The sequence below is a fragment of the Lotus japonicus genome, chromosome 2 (assembly GCF_012489685.1).
Source record: "Lotus japonicus ecotype B-129 chromosome 2, LjGifu_v1.2".
In the NCBI taxonomy this organism is placed as follows: domain Eukaryota; kingdom Viridiplantae; phylum Streptophyta; class Magnoliopsida; order Fabales; family Fabaceae; genus Lotus; species Lotus japonicus.
Genome location: NC_080042.1, coordinates 93317826 through 93335233, shown reverse-complemented (window position 1 = coordinate 93335233; position 17408 = coordinate 93317826). Strand labels below are relative to the sequence as shown.

The 17408-nt window shown below is 36.1% G+C and overlaps 2 protein-coding genes across 4 annotated transcripts; one reads left to right on the top strand and one right to left on the bottom strand.

Annotated features, from left to right (window-relative positions):
* The first annotated feature begins 808 nt into the window (after window positions 1–808).
* On the top strand, window positions 809–9705 carry LOC130741205 (E4 SUMO-protein ligase PIAL2-like). 2 transcript variants are annotated; one of them, XM_057594029.1, is made up of 16 exons: window positions 809–1090; window positions 1414–1486; window positions 1608–1673; window positions 2798–2863; window positions 2941–3023; window positions 3276–3327; window positions 3407–3475; window positions 4593–4660; window positions 4746–4794; window positions 4875–4959; window positions 5049–5150; window positions 5313–5364; window positions 6625–6676; window positions 7046–7162; window positions 7401–8225; window positions 8889–9705. In XM_057594029.1, exons 1-16 carry the CDS (start codon window positions 903–905, stop codon window positions 9447–9449), a joined length of 2508 nt encoding a protein of 835 aa, XP_057450012.1. In that variant the 5' UTR covers window positions 809–902; the 3' UTR covers window positions 9450–9705. The 2 variants fall into 2 exon arrangements, with proteins under 2 accessions (XP_057450012.1, XP_057450011.1); XM_057594028.1 differs by having other exon boundaries at window positions 4587–4660.
* Window positions 9706–12798: 3093 nt separating this feature from the next.
* Window positions 12799–17179, bottom strand: LOC130741204 (protein SGT1 homolog A-like). 2 transcript variants are annotated; one of them, XM_057594027.1, is made up of 9 exons: window positions 16715–17179; window positions 16502–16626; window positions 15179–15344; window positions 14690–14786; window positions 14492–14557; window positions 13950–14085; window positions 13711–13793; window positions 13262–13366; window positions 12799–13129 (listed from the first exon to the last, which is right to left on the bottom strand). In XM_057594027.1, exons 1-9 carry the CDS (start codon window positions 16969–16971, stop codon window positions 13022–13024), a joined length of 1143 nt encoding a protein of 380 aa, XP_057450010.1. In that variant the 5' UTR covers window positions 16972–17179; the 3' UTR covers window positions 12799–13021. The 2 variants fall into 2 exon arrangements, with proteins under 2 accessions (XP_057450010.1, XP_057450009.1); XM_057594026.1 differs by having other exon boundaries at window positions 15179–15347; window positions 16715–17178.
* Between the last annotated feature and the right edge of the window lie 229 nt (window positions 17180–17408).

Here is a 17408-nt window from a genome sequence, read left to right as displayed (position 1 = left end):
CGTACGTATTTGGATTGATATTTCTCAAATTGGTTTGGTAAATTAATTTTGTTAAACTTGATTATAGTAAAAGTGAATTATATTTGGATTAACATTTCTCATGATTGATTTTGTAAATTAATTTTGTTAAACTTGATTATAATAAAAGTGAATTAACATTTCTCACAGTTGATCTTATAAAAGTGATTTTTGTTGAATAATATTATGCAATTCGATCGTAGAATCTTACGATTTATTATATTTACGCATAAACTATCCGCTACAACTTCTACTATAATTGATTTCGTGTGTGGAAGTTATCCAAAATGACTCTCAACCACCAATAGTTTTGTTAGATGAGAAATGCAAGATGAAAAAGAAACTCATCTTTTCGACTAGGAAATGCGAGTCTACTTTGTCCACTTTCTCCATCCCTCTATATTAAGATGATCATGAACCGCTGCTAGTCATTCACCAAACCGACAAGATGACCATTACTCAGATACCGTATGTAGGAGGCTCCCACTCCTGGATGACGTGTACTTCCTTCTCGTCTATCATAGGAGAACATATCTTAGTGATAAAATCTGTTATGCTTGATGGGGATCTCTCCCCCTATCTAACGGGCGGTTCATTCCCTCGGCAAGAATAGCAGCCTTGCAAGTTCCCCGAGTTTCCCAACCCTTCCCGTGCACCCCGAGCGTCCCAACCCTTCCCGCGCACCAAAAGAGGAATTCTCTTTAAATGACAAACTCGAAAGCACTAAAAAAATTAACAAATTAGTGAAATTACAATAAATGTGTTGGAGTATTATGGGCCTCTAAAGAAGGAACCAAAGACACTGTTGTTCTTCACTGGCCTCATCAATAAAAACAGCCAAAAACTGAAGAAGAAAAACACGGAGCTGGTTCTCCACCGTTCCGATGGCACTGCAACAACCAACTGTGGCCGCCTTCAAGGGTACCGGACAACCGTTATCACCGTCGGACATCAACTCCTACAGAATCAACGCGGTGGTTGGCCGTTTGAATCAGCATGTTCAACCTAGCAGCACCAAGCCCACCCGAACTGACCCTTACGAATTTTACAATCTCTGCCTCTCCCTCTCTCGGTAATCAATCTTCTTCACTTTCCCTTTCTGATTTCCGCTTCTTCTTCTCTTTCCCTAGATGTTCAATGTTTCATAGATTGGAAATGTTTCAGCTGAAGATTACACTCAAAATTCACTAGGTTGAGTACTAATTTTGAAGTGTTGCATTTAGAGATTGAGCTTTGAAAATTCAAACCCTATATCAGCTATGTGTTCTTCACTTTTGTTGTAATCAATATTCACTATGGGTGTGAAGAAATGAAGAGCTCAATTTTTTATTTTATTTTATTAATGGTGATACTGCAATTGTGCTATTTTTTTACTAGATCTATTTTGACATGCAGGGGTATTGATTATGCACTTGCCAATGGTGAAATTCCAGCAAAAGCTAAAGATTTCCCTAAATTGATGAAACAGGTGATTTCCATTTTCCACTGTGTAGTGTGGAGGGTGTTGGGGATCAAGAAGATATTCTGTTGTGTTTTATTAGTTGCTATGCTGGTAGGTTGTAGGCATTTACTTTTCATTTTCCTCGCAGATTTGTCAACGAAAGAATAATGAATTAGGAAAGGCAGCTATAATGGTTTTGATGATATCAATCAAGGTGGGTTCATTTTTCCTTGTTGTTTCTTATTGCTATTGGTATTAACTATTAATAACTCATTGAAATTTCCATTAGCTGTGACTTATGAAAACTTGCTCACTTTTTCTCCAAACCACTTCCGTACCTCAATAGTTAGCCATCCTTTTCATTGATTCGTTTATTCGAATTCTTCGATAGTACGACCATGTTCTTCGAATCGATCTTAGTTTTTGCGAGGGTTGGTATATAAGGCATAGCCAGTAAAACTCACAACTCACAAGTAAACCAGATATAGAGATGGCAACTAGGGCTGTTGTTTCCATTAGAATATAATTTCAAGACCACAATGGATCTATACGCTATAGGGTATGAATGTATGATCCTTTATTTACAGCGGAATGGTATACAAAGTCAAGAGATCTCACTGATTAAAAAATTGGATTTCAGTCCAATCAAATGATCCGCAGCTGTCAATATATCCTGAGGTAGCAAAAATATTTTGTTATGATCCTCCTTTCTAGTGTTCAGTCCATCAGAGTTTGAGAAAAATTGGTCTCCTTTATTAAGAAGTTTGTAAAAGAAACACTTTTATCTTTTCTTGATATCTTACTCCAGAACCGATACTTTCCCTCCTCATCTAGTTTAGGCCTATTTTTTTACTTTCCCTAATTTTAACAAGTTCGTAAATACTTCGTTCCTCTTCTTCGGTGCATAAGGAGTAAGGACTAGTATAAACTGTCAAAAGCTCTTGTTCTAGTTTTGCCTACTGCTTTCTTAGTGTTTTAATAATCTACCTTATATTGATTCCAATTTTTGTTGACTATAAGATAAATCGGTTCAAGTTTACATGAAGTGTAACCCCCATTGGAGCTCTTGCTTTGTGGCAAAAATGATTATGGCGCATTGCTTTTTATAAACTATCAATTTCATGAAGTTTATATCGTTTACTCTGAAATTTTTATTTCTTACCCATCACAAAGTTATCTTTTATCCTATATCACTATGGGCATATAAAGACAACATTTTATTTATATTAGATTTTTTATGTTTATCTTCAATGTGCTTTGCTAAAAACATCGGGAAGCTATGCCACCATAACATATTGAAAATTGTGAATTTCTTACTGACACTATTTACTATTTTAGAATGCCTGTCAGTATGGATGGTTCGAGGAGAAAGACTCAGAAGAACTTTCCACTATTGCTAATCAGGTTTGCTTACATATTTCTTTTTGCTATGCGGCATGTTGTCATCTCTATGTTTTTGAGAATCCTTTTTGGTAGTGTAGATAGGAAATATCTACTGCAGCTTGGGGAATGTAAATGCTGGACCTAGTTCTTGCAATTCCACAATATCCTCAATAATAGAGAGGTAGGCTGATAGCATGGGATCCTTGGAACTTCCTCTACTAACTTCTTCATCTTTTATTTTATTTTTGAAATGAGCAATAATATTTTGCTTTTTGTGTTTTTTTGTAACTTGCAAGAATCACTGAAGACAATATATAAGAAACTATGACAAATCAAAAGACCCATAAAAAACAATGCATTTGAAATTAGACAATCTCTCACTTTATCTGATATTCTGCAGTAATAACTTGCTTAAATGTGCATTGTCATGCAGGTTCTATCCAAAAATGAATATGGGTCCAATACTTGTGTCTATTGAAGCAATGGTGGATTCTTGTGCCTTGTAAAATTTGGCCGTATTTCATATTGAGAACTTAGTTTGATATTATTTTACCTGCAATGCAGCCTGGATATGGAGCTTCCGCGGTTGACTTCCATATTACGAAGAAGAATGTTCTACCTGATGTAAAAATTGTAAGAATCCTTTTAATTGAATTGTTTTGGTAAACATGGTAGAATGGCACACATGACGAACTCCTAACTTATTCTCCACCAAATTAAGTCTGGAACTATTGCTTTCTTTTTGTATATAAATTGCTTGTCCCTGTCCTTTTTGTACCCGGAACATGTACAACTGTAAAAAATACCTGGTCTTCAAAATTTGAGTCAGGTCTAACTTTACCCAAAAAACTAGTTTAAGGGTGAGGATTTCTCTACCATTTATAAATTATTAGGAGTCAATAAGGACTTAACACACACACACACACACCTCTCCAATGCTTAGGACTGAACCTTTGGAGCGCGGGGATTGCAGACTTGATATTTATGGAAATGCTCCCATGCCCATTATGGAACATCTACGTGGCCAAATTGATTTAATCAATTTCTTCTAGAATAGTTGTGGGTTATATTCTTAGATTGCCTTTATTATTTTTTTGTAGAACAACTGCGGGTGAGATTAATTCTTGAATTTTAAACTTCTGCGGGTGGTGCAATGATAGAATGATCTAAGAAATGCTCTAATACCATCTTGAGAATTTGGCCTAGGCCTATCTTACGAGAAGGCATTGAGTGGATCCGTGTCTTAACACCCAGTACATATATGGGTGCAAAAGGACCCAGTGTACACAGAATGTGACATTTGTGGTGTTTTATGTTCACTAAATTTCACCCCTACGTTAGGATTTATGTGTCTCTTGCTAAGATTGTAATCTATATACTCTGTTTTGCTTCTACTAAGGTGGAAGCCATGTGTTTCCAAGGTTCTTTTTCATATATCACCTCCCTTTTATTTCTTCTCTCGACCCTCCAACTAAGACTTTATTATCTGCAAAAACATGTACTATGACACTATTTCCTGGATATGTTTTGTGATCATTTGGTCCACTTCTTATCCTCAACCATTATAATGCCAATATCTCGGTATTGCTTCATTATTTGGTCTAAGGTTGAACATATAATTGCTATCTTATATGTTTATTTTTGCTAAGAATATGATTTTATTTGTTATTTGATCACATGTCTTAATCTCTCTTTTTTAAATGATTCTGTTTCTGTAAATCTAACTTGTATCACATATTTTAAGTTGCAGTGGTTATTTGTGGCACAAATTGATAATATTGAGACATCTGCGTGCCTCATTAGTCCTCAGCAAGTGAAGTATGGTTGCTTTTAACTCTTCTATTTTGGTGGTGTGGAGGGGTTCTTAATTGATGCTGACTGGATTATTTTGAATCTTTTGTAGTTTTCTCCTGAATGGAAAAGGAGTAGACAGAAGGACTAATGTTCAAATGGTCTGTTTGTATGTTCGAACTTATATTATAAACATTTAGTTTAGACATCAGTTTCTTATCTCTGTCATTTTGTTTCTCAGGACACTGGACCACAGATGCCAACTCATGTGACTGGTTTGCTTAAATTTGGCACAAATCTTCTTCAAGCAGTGGGTCAATTCAATGGTAAGTGTTTAAAACTAGTGTTTTCTTTCCTATCATTCTGGCTTTCATTTTATGCATCTTACCGTATTGCAACCATTGTCATTGTGAAGGTCATTATATTATACTTGTTGCCTATATGAGTTTTATATCCTTGCCTGAGCCTCCACTTCTTCAAGACTATGTTCAGCCTCCTGTTACTTCTGTTGATTCAGGTACAATTCTGATATTTAGGATGAAATGTACCCTGAAAATATGTTTATATCTTTTTCTTAGTGATCCTCCATTTATAATTCATTGTTATTTTTTTCCACTTCAATTGTTCATTCTTATTTTTCTATATCTTATTCCACATCTTTCCTTATACATATATATAGATTCAGATATTATTGAGGGGCCATCTCAAATCTCACTTAATTGTCCCATAAGGTATGCCTTGATCTCCTTTATTCATAATATTGACCGCCTTGACTTCCTTGCTTTATCTGTTGTAGTTCTCTCATCTTCAATTTGAGCATAGTAATCTCATAGATGGTAGTTTTTATTTGAGACCCATTTCATTCTCTCTCTCTCTCTCTCTCTCTCTGGATCCCTTATCCATTTAATGACTACTGGAGTTAGGCATTCATGCTCTTGTCATCTTTATCTGTTCACAATACACTTTTTGATGGTCTTATAATGTTTTAGCTAAATATGATTTCCTTTTCAGAGTCATGTGGCTACATTTGTGTTGAAATTTTAGTTAGAGCTACTTTAAAACCACGTGTTAATTGCAGAAATTCAGGGTTACCTGGTTAAATATTTGGTTTCTCGTTTAATTATTGTAGTTTATCCAATCAGTACTATTTTTTTGTTATTTCAATCTTTTGGAACTCAATCGTATTTCTGCTTGTGGTAGAACCTTGTGGTTAGAACCTCACCTTTCTTTAGACCTTTCCTGCTGGATTACAACTAGATGTAAATGAACAATGGCCATGTTACTTCTTGTTCAAATTGATTGATTGGATTTTAATATGTTAAGAAGTCCTAAATATTAAATATGTTTCTCAATTCCAATTTTCCTAATGACTACTTTATACTTCTACTCAGTCTTCCAGAACCCTGCAGTTTGTTTCTCAATCCTTTCCAGTCTCAAACCCCTGATATTTCTCTTCTTACTTCATTTAATGTTTCTTTATACCTGACCTTGTTTTTTACTGATAGTACCTTTGTTGAATGCAGACAGGGAAATATTTTCCGATGTATTAGTTTTAGAAGATTGTAATCTGTTCTGTTACTTAATTGTGTATATCCATGGTTCTTCCTGCTTGGTAATTGGTATTAATTCATGGATCTTCATTTATACCCTTCTTTGTAGAGAAAGCTAATTGGACTTGTGAGTTGTTAGTTAGTTTCTAACAACTAGTAATTCTAGCGTTGATTTTTAAAAAAAATTAGACCATTCACAATCATCTTTTGAAGTTTTCTTTGTCTTACAAGTATTATTGTTCTTCAGGCTTCTGCTATATTTTTTTTTGGTAGCTTGTCTTCCTTTCACTGGAAATGCTTAAATCTGTAAACATTATGCTAAGATCATTTTTTCAATTATCCTTTAAGTTTGATTTTTTGCTTTTTTTATGATAGTAATTTTTTTACATATTGTTTTTTATAAAAGCTGATAGTCCTTTCTGTCTCATCTTTAAAAAACAGCTTTACACGTATCAAGACGCCTGTTAAAGGGTGCTCATGCAAACATTTCCAGGTAAGTGACTCCTGTGTTAGTATCACTTAATATGGAGAATGCTAATGGTGGTTGCTGGTTATTTATACTGTGTTGCTTACCATAAGTAGTAAATAGGGCTTTAGATGCCGACATGCAATAAAGTAATTTTTAACTTTAACTTATGTCACTCTCTGTTATATGGTTTGTAATTTTTGCTTTAAGCAATTGAAGTTAAAATGTACTAAATCTTGATTAAATGTCTGTAGAGACCTTCTTACGATAAAGAGAAAAATTCATGATGTGTTTAATTGCTCTAGGTTTCTGTGTGTGGGTGAGTGGGTTATTTGTATCATATTCCCTTTCTTTTTTCTTCTCGTCGACCTCACGTTTCTGTTCTCTTTTCTGTAGTGTTTCGACTTTGACAACTTCATTAATATAAATTCAAAGAAGCCATACTGGCGCTGCCCTCATTGCAACCAGTATGTCTGCTATGCAGATATTCGTCTTGACCGAAACATGGTTGAGGCAAGTTGGTTAAGTTCTTTAATCCTTTGCCATTACCTTTTGTTGGTGTTCTCTCTCCTGGTGTTAATTTGGCATCACGTTAATATTGGGAATGGAAATTTTGGTGATTTTTTCATGTTAATCTCAGCCAATTCCCCGCTCAATTTATAAGGTTACACCAGCTTGGCCCTAGGGACAAAAAAACCTGAAATGGAAACGAAAAATAAACTTCTAATTTTTTCCCTCTTTCTAAATACAGATACTGAAAAATGTTGGTGAGAACATTGTAGAAGTGATGGTATTTGCTGATGGATCATGGAAGGCAGTCCTGGAAGTTGATCGTGGTGTGGATAAGATTCAGGTTAAGGCCCCCAATTGTGAAAAGGAACAGAGTCAGCAGACTGAACTAAAAGAATTTACTTGTTCTCCTTCACCAAGTACTGTTACCAACATTTTGGACCTCACCAACGATGATGATTATTCGGACATTATGGACATTTGTGCAACAGAAGATAGAAAACCTTCACAGGAATCACTTCCTGGTCAATTTGTCACCCCAAATTCACCTTCCTTGGGTGCTGCTGCCCAGATAGAAGATGACTTCTTTTGTGGAATTTTTCTTGAGCAGCCTGTTCTCCCTGATCCTGGTTCTCCTGTATTTAATCAGGAAGCTGAAGGTCATGAGAATAATTCTGCCATGATCTCTGCCATGTGTAATCAGGTTTCTGCACCAAGCAATTTACATCCACAGTCGATTTATATGAACTTAGGTGATAACGAGTATGGGAGGTCATCCTCGACACTGAGACTTATTAATAGGACTCCCGTCGCAGTTCAGGCCCTCCCAGTCCAATCTCAGACATCGGGAACGCAACAAAGTCCAGTTACTAATTTGAATTCCTTTCTACCCGGCAATTCATCCGCTACTCCCCATGTTTCTTTGCCCAATCCAGTCTCTGCAGATGCTTTCAATTCCATACTGAGTGATACAGAAAGACAGCAGCATTTTTCTCGACCCCCATTGAATCAGCCTCAGGTCTCAGGTCTGAATTCTTCAGCATACCAGCATCGCTCAGCAACACAGGTTTGATTTATTAGTATTCTATTCCTACTGTATACTCATTTTATCTGGTGGTTGTGTTGGTGCCGCACAGTTTGTTGATTCCGCACCTTATGTGACAACTCTTTCTGGATATGGCTGTTCCTTTTTTATGTGTTGAAATGCCGTAAGTTCCTTATAAGGAAAACATGACCACTACTCATATATAAAAGAAAAATACACTGAACCTAAAATTTGTTTTAAAACTGCGCTTTAGGATTAATTGACTTAATATTCTTTTGCACAAAAAGTAAGTGGGAAGACTGAAAATTTCTCTCCTGTAAGACTGAAGTAGAGCAACATAAGTTCATATTTTTAGGTAATGTAAAGGGATCGACTGCAGATGTGAGAATGTTCTATTTACTGAAGATGTGAGAATGCTCTATTTTCTTAGCTGTCTTTCTTCAACTATCTTTTCATTAACTAATTAATATTTTAAAATTATACTATATCAAGTGTTTTGTTATTTTTCACTACTTATACTGTAATAATCATTGTCAGTAATGTGTTTCATCTATTATGTTGGATATCATTAGAAGAACCTCACTTTTAGGTGTGTTTCTTGGTGTTTGTAGCTTGTGTACTTATATTTTACTTTTCATTGGACTCAGGACTGAGTACTTATATTTTACTTTTCATTGGACTCAGGACCGAGTACCGCCTGTTTGTATGCCAGCACCAACTCCATTGCAAAACCCATACAGATCTGGTTCGCTTAATAACTTCACAAACCCACACCTGCAGCAATCTCTGAATCCCCTGTCACCACGAGAACGACTAATGCAATCATATGGTTTGCTGTCTAGGAATGCTCAGACAGCAAGAGCTACTTCCAATAGCCAACGGGATAGTGTTATGGCTGCTGCCCAAGCTGCCAGACAATCTCAATCTATTTCAGTTCAAAATCAAACTGCAGCCACATCAGGGGAGCAAAGAAGAACTGTGGGGGGAACGGTGCTGTCAGTTTCTAGGACTGATGATTTGTTCACTTCGCAACCAGATCAGAATTGGCGTCCTACACGGAGAATGCGTGGAAGTCTTGAACTTGATAGTCGGCACTATCCAGAGGCTGTTACGCAGCGAATAATTGCGCCGACACAAACACCAGTTCTAGGTTCGAGACCTCAAGGTTCACAACCGGTCCGACCAACCGGAGGGTCACCCCAACTTGATGTCCTTATTGCCAACAATAAAAATGCCCATAAGTAATGCGAGATATTTTAGGAAGGCTCCGTTTGCACATGCGTGAAAGGTTTTAGAGCTGCACGTTGATATCTGATGAGCTTAGGCTGTAAATAGTTATCTTCTCATCTATGTATGGAGAAAACACAAGTACACGTTCTTGTAAGATATTAGTCTAGTTATCTATCCGTTAGTATGTTGTACTGTAATATGAAAGAGGTTCTTAAGCACTTGTGTAACTTGCTGAAGATTATCTATTCCCACCCAAAAATCATTTCTCTAACTTTTTATTTTGAGTAAACTCCAAATTTCATTCTTCATCTTCATCACGGTTTTTATATTGTTTTTCATATTAAAGAAAATGAATAACTATCTTCAGCCTATGCCTCTAGAAAATGACACCATTTAATATAGGCTTAAATAAGTTTTTGGTCCCTAACCTTTACCATATGTTTGGTTTTCGTCCCTCGCCGGAGTAAAGGTGGGCTTTAGTCCCTAACCTTTGTCAAAATGTTTGGTTTTGGTCCCTCCGGAGCTCTTGGTCAACACCGGAGCTCCGGTGACCCATGTGGCATGTCCATGTGGGAGCCTAAGTGGATTTTTTTTATTTTTCATTTAATTTTTTTTTAAATAACCCATAATTAAAATGATTAATTAAATCTCATTTTTCTCATCCACGCCCACCTTCTTCAGCTTCTTCTTATGATCCACCCAGGTTCTACTTCTTCATCCTTTTCCATCCTTCTTCATCCTCATCCCAGTCACCATCTCTCCACCATGAAGACTAAACCACCCTAGCCAATACCCCCACCAACATTCACATGTTCATCTCTGGATCTTTGATTTCCTCTCTATTCTTCTACTCCATACCTCCTCTCCACCACAAATCCCTCCCATCAACCACCATGCACCCCACCACAACTACCACCACCACCATATCTGGAGAGCCGCTATGTCACTATCAACTGCTCTCCCTCGATCAACCCAGGACCACCCGCAACCCACACCCAACCTCACCGCAACCCACACCAGCAAACCACAACCCATTCGAACCCAGAACCCACCCACACCCAACCTCACCCCATCCCCACCGCAACCCACAATGCAAATCGAAGATGATGTGTCCACCAAGAGAAATAGATATTGAACTTGTCTGTGCTTGGCTTGGTGATTTATTTTCCTTGGGTGGATCAAATTGATTGAAGGTTTTCAACATTCGTAGACGGTGGTGATTTGGAAATGTGGTGGGATTGTTTTTTATTTCTGTTATGTTCCTACATGTTCTCTATAGATAGCGGTGGCATTGAGTTTCAAGAACAAAAAATGAGAAAGAGAGTACCAAGCCACCGTGGTGTCGCCGGAAATGATGGAGGTGCAAGTGGGATATGTGAAGACTGAGAGGGAGGGGAGCTGGGGATGAAGATGAACCCAGATTTGATTAACCTAAACCCTTCATTAACTAATTCACTAATAAATATTTTGAATTATTATTTTTTTTTAAAATCTAGTTAACCCACAACAATAGGTCAAAAGTAGTATATTAAAGGCCTCCTTAAAGTTAAATCAAGTTTTTTTTTTTTTTTAAATTTTGAACAATTTCTTTTTTTAAATTAATTAGGTTTTTTTAATTAAAAAAAACAAATTCCACGTCAGCTTATTAAACTGACGTGTCCATGCCACATGGGTCACCAGAGCTCCGATGTTGACCAAGAGCTCCGGAGGGACCAAAACCAAACATTTTGACAAAGGTTAGGGACTAAAACCCACCTTTACTCCGGCGAGGGACGAAAACCAAACATATGGTAAAGGTTAGGGACCAAAAACTTATTTAAGCCTTTAATATATTAGCCCACGATTAGTATTTGTGCCTTTTAAGTGTATACTTTTTTTGTTCGATGGTGTTTTTAGTGCATAGACTAATTTGAAATTTAGTACGCAATTTACTATCTTTTAACATGAAATTTAAATTTAATATTGACAAGCTTGAAGATTTCATTTTCCAATTAGTTCAAACAATTAAATCAATTCAGAATGTTAATATTGTGTTTGACCTTCAACACCAATGTAAAACCAACGAAATCAAATATGCCAAGCATTGGGTGATCCATCCATATAGTTGAATCCCAATATAGTTTTATTGTCACTTAGAGCATCTCCAATGCAAGGTTCTTAGTTCTTATTTTGGAGTTAAGAACTAAGAACTAAGAACTTTACCATTGGAGGTGCTGACATGGACTCCTTAGTTCTTACAAATAAGAACTCAGTTCTTATATAAGATGTTTTACTTTTTGAATTCTTAGCTTAAAATATTAATTATTTCTCTCTCATCCAAATTACTTTATTACTTTATGAGTTTTGTTTTATTACTTTATGGAAAAAAAAGTATAAATAATGTGGTTGGTGGGACCAAATGAATAGTAGTAAGAACTAAGAACTAAGAACTCATGGTTGGAGCAAAATTACTTGAGAGTTGCTTAAACACATGTGGCAATACGGGCCCACATGAATAGTGCTAAGAACTAAGAAATAAGAACTAGCATTGGAGATGCTCTTATAATTTTGTATACCTTATTAACTGCTGGTACAAAATTAGTTAATTACCATTGCAATTTAATGCTTTAAAGTTCATCGATAGTCAAATATTAACATAACATGATATACCAGTTATACAAACAAAAAATGCATCATCATACGTGCCTCACTTTCTGTTAGAAACTCTTCAGTCGTGAATAAGAATATCAAAGAAGTCTGGCATTACATAAAAAAAAGTGTTAAATGGTATATAATGGAAAAAATAGATTTTGGATGAAAGGGATGTCATTCACTAATGTGATTTACACCTCATGTTACGATCCAAATAATCAACAACTTGTTGCAAGGAGCATGGTAATATGATAATAACTCACTTGTGGAGATTGCTAGGAATTCTTCAAATGTAAATAAAAAGTAATATAAAAAAGTCCAACATTGGATAAAGGAGATAGATGTTGAATAGTATATATAAGTAAAAGGACACATACATTATTAACCTCGAGATTTTGGATGAAAGCTATTGCGGTAAACTCCTCATCCGACCAACATGATTATAAAGAATATATCCATAATCATGTCCGACCAACGTGATTATAAAAAATATATCCATACTCATGTCTCTCTAATTGCTATAACCGTGAGAAGTGAGAACCATTACACTTTAAAGCCCATTTGGATTAAAGTTTCCAAGCAGCTAGGCACACGTTTATGCGGACACTCCAATTTGCCAATGCAGAAAAAACATGCGTTGGAGCCTGAAGGGCTAAATAAACAGGCTCGAAATGCTGGCAGTCCTACTCATTATTTCCAATATATAATTAACAAAAAATAAAACTCCAAAACGTAAAACCAAAAAACCAACTTCCATAACTTAAGTTTAACATTAATTTACATCACCAACGAAATAAAATCCAATCCCGCAGCAAGATGAAAGTTAGGTCATTTTCCCCACAATGCAATTTATCATTCACAAAATAACCGATAACATTAAGATTACAGAATTTGTTTCCCTTCTCAGAATTTATTTTTGTGAATTTGAACTCTCATGAGCATCAGCTTGTACTGAATTAGTACTCCCATTTCTTCAATTCCATACCTTCTGGAGGACTTCCTTCCACCTTCTTGGATCCCACTTCTTTCCAATCCGTTGACAGCACTGTTCCATTTGACTCCAGCTGCAAAGAAGCATAGTTAATGAAGAAGGCAAAGGAATAATAAATGTAAATAATTTTAGAAGAAAACGAAGCACAATATCGTAGGAACCAATGTTCATGAATTTTAAAGCAAGCACAGAATGGTTTTCTCACAAATGACTTGCTCATTGCTCTCCGCATGTCCTCATCAGCATTTTGATAAATATCACGGAACAATTTATTCAAAGCAGCATCACCATCCAGCTTTTCTTCTTTCTCCTGAAAGATAACCACCATTAGGTAAAATATTATTTATAAAGTAATAAGATGATCAAGTTAACAACCGAATTAATTCATGAATATACTGTACTAATTTTGTTGGGAAAAACATTAAATAGGAGGTTTATCTTTTAGCAAACTTTTCGCCCAATTTCTAATTTTAACAATATCCTTCAGTTTTCAAATCAAATGCAACAGAGAGATTGAGAAGTTAACTAATTTTGCTGACATAATTGCACTTTTAAACCATAAGGACAAACCTGTAAAAATTGAAACTACTTAAAATGGAGCTTTTATGAAATAAGGTTGTTCATTAGCAAAGTAGTAGGGTATAGCTGCAAAACCTCTTTTTTCACCATAGCTTCCAACTTATCCCAATCTTTTGTCCTTGGCTTTGATGATGGGTATGCAGGCCTTTCAGATTGAACTGCAAAATTCACATTGGAAGTAAGTTTACCACCAGAAAAGTAATAGCATGATATGTTTCCTTCTTATTTAACAATTACCAATTAAAAAATCATAACAAATCGAACCAAATAATCAAAGAGTGGACAAAGGATAAACAATATAGTAGTCAGCTCACTTGTAGGCACTTTAATTTTTTGGGGAGGCATATCCTTGCTATATTCGAGAGATGTCCAATTAATAGCTTCAGCTTTTGCAAGACGTATTTCAATTTTGGTTGACAAAACCACAAATTTGCACTTATCAGGTATTACCTGTTTTGCCCAAATAGAAAGAACAGGTTAAGTTAATGAAAGTTTATGTTATCGAAGCAATACATAAGTTGTTTACATATTGAAAAAGTAAAATAAAGTATCTCTATCCTGAAAATCACCTGATAGTCACACTAAAACTGATATTAAAATAGAACCAGCTCATATCCCAAACACTTCATCATGAAATTATAGTCATACTCATATATGAAAACTTACATAAAATAAAGTAGTTCATCAAAATAACAAGTCCTTGAAATGGTTTGTTAATGTCAGCAAGATAAATTTACTTAATTAGTTAATTTTTCATTAAACAAGTTCTATGAGTGCGGCGGAGTTAAAAAAATGGTTCATTGTCAGAAAACTATGTCTATTGCGTGCAATATTCAAGAAGATAGTAATCAGTCACCTTTCCAAACAATCGAGGTTGATAATGATAAGCATCTTGGCCAGGAACATCAATAGTAACACTCAGCTGCAAAGTTAAAGAACTTCAAGTTAAGTTAACTATTTCTAGAAACATTCGGTGAGTTATTTACATGAAACGTGAGGAAATCAAGAGAGTAAAAACAAAGCATCAATTATCCATTATATTACATAAACATACAATTTGTTCACCAAAGTCAATGACCACGCTTTCTGCTGGTATTCCTTTTGCAAATATTGTCACAACCACTTCTTCGGGCTTCTGGTAGTATTCATATCTGCCCATGCATCAATCAACAGGTAACAAGATCGTTAAGCCCATAATATCAACATGCATTCAAAGAAACATACCAAAATACAAGAGAAAACACACATGCTCAAAAACCACAGTTTGGTGAAATTTTAACGTTCCCAGTCCCAACCAGCATAAACAAAGTGTGCAAATTAAATAATTTTTTTTTAAAAGGGGGGGGTGGTTTCAAAATCTCTCCCAAGACGCTTTTAACTAAAACCCCAAAATGAGCTTAAGCCAAACATGGAGAATTATGACTAAGGAATTGATAATATGGATTAAAACATGGCAATCATTGCAACGACCAAACTTTCTTATCCAAAAAATATAACGAGTAAAGGAAATAGCAGCATGGGCAGAAGCAAAAAAAGTGCCAACCTGTATTTTGGTTTGCTGGGTGCAACTTCATTGATTTGTGATAAAGAACTATCTGTTTCAGCTTCTTTATTTGTCCCATCACTAACAGCTGAACGGGGATCATCACCAGACGGTACAGATATTAAGGGCGCAGTTGTCGATAAGGTGCTAGTAAGAGCATTGGATTCTTCTAACAAGATAAAAGACATCAGACACAATATCATATACGTGTCAATAGACCAAGAGGAATTAAGACAACCAGAAATGCTAAAGGCCTGAAACACAAGATTTGCAAAAGAGAAATTGACAAGAAAGCATACGCAAGCAGGCATCATTTATCAATTACAAAAACAGCTGTGCTATTGTTAGAGAGGAATCTGGACCAAACGCAAGAATTGATACATGTCTTTCTTATATGCAATGGGTCAAGGTGTAGTCAATCACGGCTCGCGGCCTGTCGCGGATGACCCCCAAAAATGAAATCCCATTCATGGGAAGGCCGCTACTGGCCGCTAATAGCAGGATTTTGCGGCCGCGATCCTGTCGCGGCAGGGGTCTGCTACGCGACGCGCTATAGCACCACTATTGCGCGCGAACAATAAATATGGTATGGGTTTATTTAAGAGCCACAGTGACATGTCATGTGTCTTCTTTCATTACGGCACTATCCATAATTAAAAGTATTTCCCTAACAAAAATTCACCAACCACGAATGCTAACAAGAAACCCATGTTAACAAAATATCTGCAGCAAGGCTAATTAGAAAAGGTAGTATAAAATTTTTAAGGGCGGCAAAGACAACATTTGTACATAAATAAGGAAGGTTTTTCTCTAGGGGAGACTGCCCCATCTGATTCCTCTAGCTCTGTGTCGAGACCATAAGGAAAGATGACAACCACAAATGCTAATACACAAGATTTGCAAAAGAGAAACCAACAAGAAAGCATTCACAGAGAAAGCAGGCATCATTTAACAATTACCAACCACGAATGCTAGCAAGAAACCCATGTCAACAAAATATTTGCAGCAAGGCTAATTAGAAAAGGTAGTATCAAAATTTAAAGGGGGCAAATACAACATTAGTATGTAGTTCCGTCCGTTATTTCTCTTACAGCCGACTTTTGGAACTATGTAGTTCCGTCCGTTACAACTTGCAATATCAGATAGCATTAGCAAGTTAGTGTATTCTAACAAGTGAATTTCAAAGTGTGATGATTACTTCACCATCTAATCTAATATCTAACTGAAAAATCCAATTCATTCATTAGTCAAAGGACACTAGCATACACTTGCAACTTTCAAAACCACCAAAGACAATTGTTAATAAGAGTTATGCACACACACCTGCAATGTAGCGGTCACATTGCTGAATCAAGTTGGTGAATCTGGAATCATCCGGTGCAAAAGAGGCACCCTTCTCCAGTGCAACCTTGGCAGTGTGGTACTCTTCAAGCTTAATACAAGCAGTCCTGTAGAAAACAGTATCACACACATCAATTCAATTCAATTCAAGGGTTGAAGAAAACAACAACAAAACATTACATGTAAGAAGAATACCCTTTACGGAGATAGGCCTTTGGCAGAGAAGGGTCTAACTGGATGGCTTTGTTGGCATCGGAAACCGCTTCAGTGAAGGCGTTGAGCTTGAGATGCGCTTGTGCTCTGTCGGCGAAGAGGTTGGCGTTGATTGGATCCAGGTTGATGGCTTCAGTGTAGAGATCGACGGCGAGGGAGAAGTCGTCGTCAATGAAAGCTTCTTTGGCTTTCTTCTCCAAATCCTTCACCGTGGTTGTCGTCTCCGCCGCCGCCGCCATTATTCTTCGCTGTGGTGTTGTGTTGTCGTTGACGTGTTTGTTTCCTTAGACGAATCGATTATTCTTAAATCAGTTTTGAAGGTTTGAGGTTTGGGTTCTAGATCCTTCGTTTTTGTTTCCCTAATCGTGACTCTTTGCATATACCCAAAAACACAAACCCTTCTATCTTCTTCCCCTTTTCTTTTCCGAATCCCGATTCCCCTATATGAATATCTATCTATCTATATTTATATTTTATCTTTACCATTCATGTGCCTACACATCTTATTATTGATTTTGTTGTTATCTAATAGGAGGAAAAGTTACATGTATATTGTGAGGAGTTTTACACTATATTAGTAAATTAGTAAAAGTAAATCATATTTTACTTCGAGATATGATAAAAGTGAAGTTATTTAATTTGATTTTACTAAAATATATCATAAATTTAAATGGTA

Excerpts from the sequence above, each read along its gene's own strand:
- LOC130741205 (XM_057594028.1), top strand. The coding sequence starts at position 903 with ATGGCACTGCAACAACCAACTGTGGCCGCCTTCAAGGGTACCGGACAA. Across the intron at positions 3,328-3,406 it reads TTGTGTCTATTGAAGCAATG|CCTGGATATGGAGCTTCCGC; the intron begins GTGGATTCTTGT and ends CCTGCAATGCAG. Across the intron at positions 7,163-7,400 it reads TTGACCGAAACATGGTTGAG|ATACTGAAAAATGTTGGTGA; the intron begins GCAAGTTGGTTA and ends TTCTAAATACAG.
- LOC130741204 (XM_057594026.1), bottom strand. The coding sequence starts at position 16,971 with ATGGCGGCGGCGGCGGAGACGACAACCACGGTGAAGGATTTGGAGAAG. Across the intron at positions 16,627-16,714 it reads AAGGCCTATCTCCGTAAAGG|GACTGCTTGTATTAAGCTTG; the intron begins GTATTCTTCTTA and ends TGTTTTCTACAG. Across the intron at positions 13,794-13,949 it reads AAAAATTAAAGTGCCTACAA|TTCAATCTGAAAGGCCTGCA; the intron begins GTGAGCTGACTA and ends TGAATTTTGCAG.